The 2,367-nt window shown below is 44.9% G+C and overlaps 1 protein-coding gene across 1 annotated transcript; it reads left to right on the top strand.

The window, feature by feature from the left end:
* Nucleotides 1-616: 616 nt before the first annotated feature.
* LOC123076907 (non-specific lipid transfer protein GPI-anchored 5-like) lies at nt 617-1,251 on the top strand. Its single transcript, XM_044499063.1, has 2 exons — nt 617-860; nt 948-1,251. The coding sequence occupies exons 1-2, from the start codon at nt 617-619 to the stop codon at nt 1,061-1,063; spliced, it is 360 nt and encodes a 119-aa protein (XP_044354998.1). The 3' UTR covers nt 1,064-1,251.
* The last annotated feature ends 1,116 nt before the right edge of the window (nt 1,252-2,367 follow it).

Below are 2,367 nucleotides of genomic sequence, written 5' to 3'. Positions count from 1 at the left end.
ACTACTTCCTTAGACCAACTACCCCAGTTGGTCCGCGTGAGGAGAGGGAAGGAGGTGCTGGACATGCCCACGTCTCGCACGGAACGTGGCGCACCCAACTCCCCTCCTAGCCTGCCTCACAGCGCAAGCGCGTCCGCCGCACGCGCCTCCTCAACCGAGCTCTGCCCGGCGGTCTTGGAGCCATCGCCGGCGACGCCTTCCTTCGGCATATGCTTCGGCATAACCTGAGGCTATGATACCAATTGTTAGCCCAGAACTACTGCGACAAGAGAGTCGTGGCTATCTAATGGTAGTATTTGCACTCAACTCACTAGTAACACACGCACTCACTAGTGCAGCTCAAGACACACACACGAGATACTGGAGTACTACTTGAGCAGAGGAGGAAATTGAAGTGGCTTGTTGCCTTGATTTGATCGGAATGGAATGCTTACAACCGGGGGGTGTGCTGCTGCTTATATAGCAGTTTGAACCGACCTACTGTTCTAAATGAGCTAAACTCTTACGTCATTCCAAAACACCACGTCACTGCTGACCTATACTACTTCCTTAGCTACTAAGGCACGCCTGCTGCTCTTGCTAGTAAAAACGGGATTTTACTAGCTGATGTGCCGACATGCAGCCATGCATGCATCCGAGACGTAAATGCTGCTGCTGCCGTTGTGTGAACCGGAAGACCAGGTTTGACTCAACAGACCCCGCCGCGCTCGGGCTGGGCGCCGTCAACAAGACCCGCGCCCTCGGCCTCCCCGACCAGTGCGGCGTCAAGACGCCGCCGCTCAGCAACTGCGCCTCTGCCCCCACCACGTCGCCATCCTCCGGCGCGCCGGCGGGACAGACGCCAACATCCTCCGGAGTAGGTAATTAATGATTAATCAAAGTGCTTGGTGAAAGTTGGTGCGTCTGAATTGTGGTGCTGACCGACGTTCTGTTGGACGCACGCGCAGGGTCCAAGTCGACGCCGACGGCGGACGTGGGGAGCGGCGGCGCGTCACTCCACAGCTCGGCCGGCATCATCGCCGGCTTCATCGTGCCCGCGGTCTACGCCGTGGCCACCCTGTGATCTGATTGGCGGGTCGACGCGGCCTCTTCTTCTTGTCAGTCAGTCAGTAGTGATTTCATTTGAGATTATATATACTGGGGTTCGGGGATCGAATTGGCGCGCATACATGTGATATGTGAATGTGATCCATGGCCGATTCCATGTGTTGTACCGTGAGCTTATCTACTTGATTCATTGTTGCCTTGCGAATAAACATTATACATCTCTGTTGAAAATTGTGATGTTCTTTTCCATCACCCATGTGTAGTAATAAAACTGGTCAGAGGAACAAAATAATAGATGTTTGGAATATCTGACTTGCTATTCAAGCCTTCAAGAAAAACCACTCCGCGTAATTGTGCACAGATAAAAAAACCAAAGTAAACACTGAAACAAAATTAAATCAAAGAAAATCAAGAAGAAGAGAAAAAAAACGGAGAAAAAGAAAACAAAAAACAAAAAGGAAACCGAAAAACACAAGAAAAAACAACGAAACCAATGTAAAACAGTGGAAAATATTCAAAACAATTTCATGGAACTGAGCTGGCCAAATAATGCCACCCTGTAGGCGAGACACAGAAGGAGGCGAGCGCTTGATCGAGACACTGATTTTCCCGGTTTGCTGCTCGTGGTTCACCTGTCCCTATTGACTGGTCCGCCGTTGACCGGTGGACCATCGACCTGTCAAGAAAAAACTATTTTCCAAATAAACCAGGAAATAAAAAATTCATGAATTCAAAAAAAAACGTGGTTTCAGAAAAAGTTCATGATTTCAAATAAGTTCATGGATTTCAAACAAGTCCACGGATCCAAAAATAAGTTCACGGGATTCAAAGAAAATTATCAGATTCGAAAAATCGTTCATGACCTCGAAAAAGTTCACGAGTTCGAAAGAAGTTCATGGATTTCAAAATATGTCCATGGGTCCAAAAAAGTTTGCGGGATTCAAAAATAGTTCACAAATTTTGAAGAGGTTTATGCATTTGAAGAAAAAGTGAAAAAATTCACGTGTTCCGCGGACTTGAAAAAAGACTCATGATTTTGAGGAAAAAAAGTTCACAAATTTTGGAAAAAATTGTTCTTGGATTTCAAAAGAGTTCACATATTTTAGGAATTTCTTTTGAAAAGTTCACAGTTTTAAGGAAAAAACATTCACAAAAAATACGAATTTGAGAAAATTTCATGAATTTTCAGAAAGTTTAAATTTTCAAAAATTTGCACACATTTTTAAAAGAAAAATTAAAAAGTAAAATTAAAAATAAAAATAAAAATAGAAAAGAAAAACCGATTAAAACCCATCCAAAAAGCCAAAAGAGAGAACTTGT

Source organism: Triticum aestivum, chromosome 1B (genome assembly GCF_018294505.1).
Source record: "Triticum aestivum cultivar Chinese Spring chromosome 1B, IWGSC CS RefSeq v2.1, whole genome shotgun sequence".
Lineage (NCBI taxonomy): Eukaryota > Viridiplantae > Streptophyta > Magnoliopsida > Poales > Poaceae > Triticum > Triticum aestivum.
Note: the sequence above shows the minus strand (reverse complement) of the source record. Positions and strands in the feature narration are given on the sequence as shown.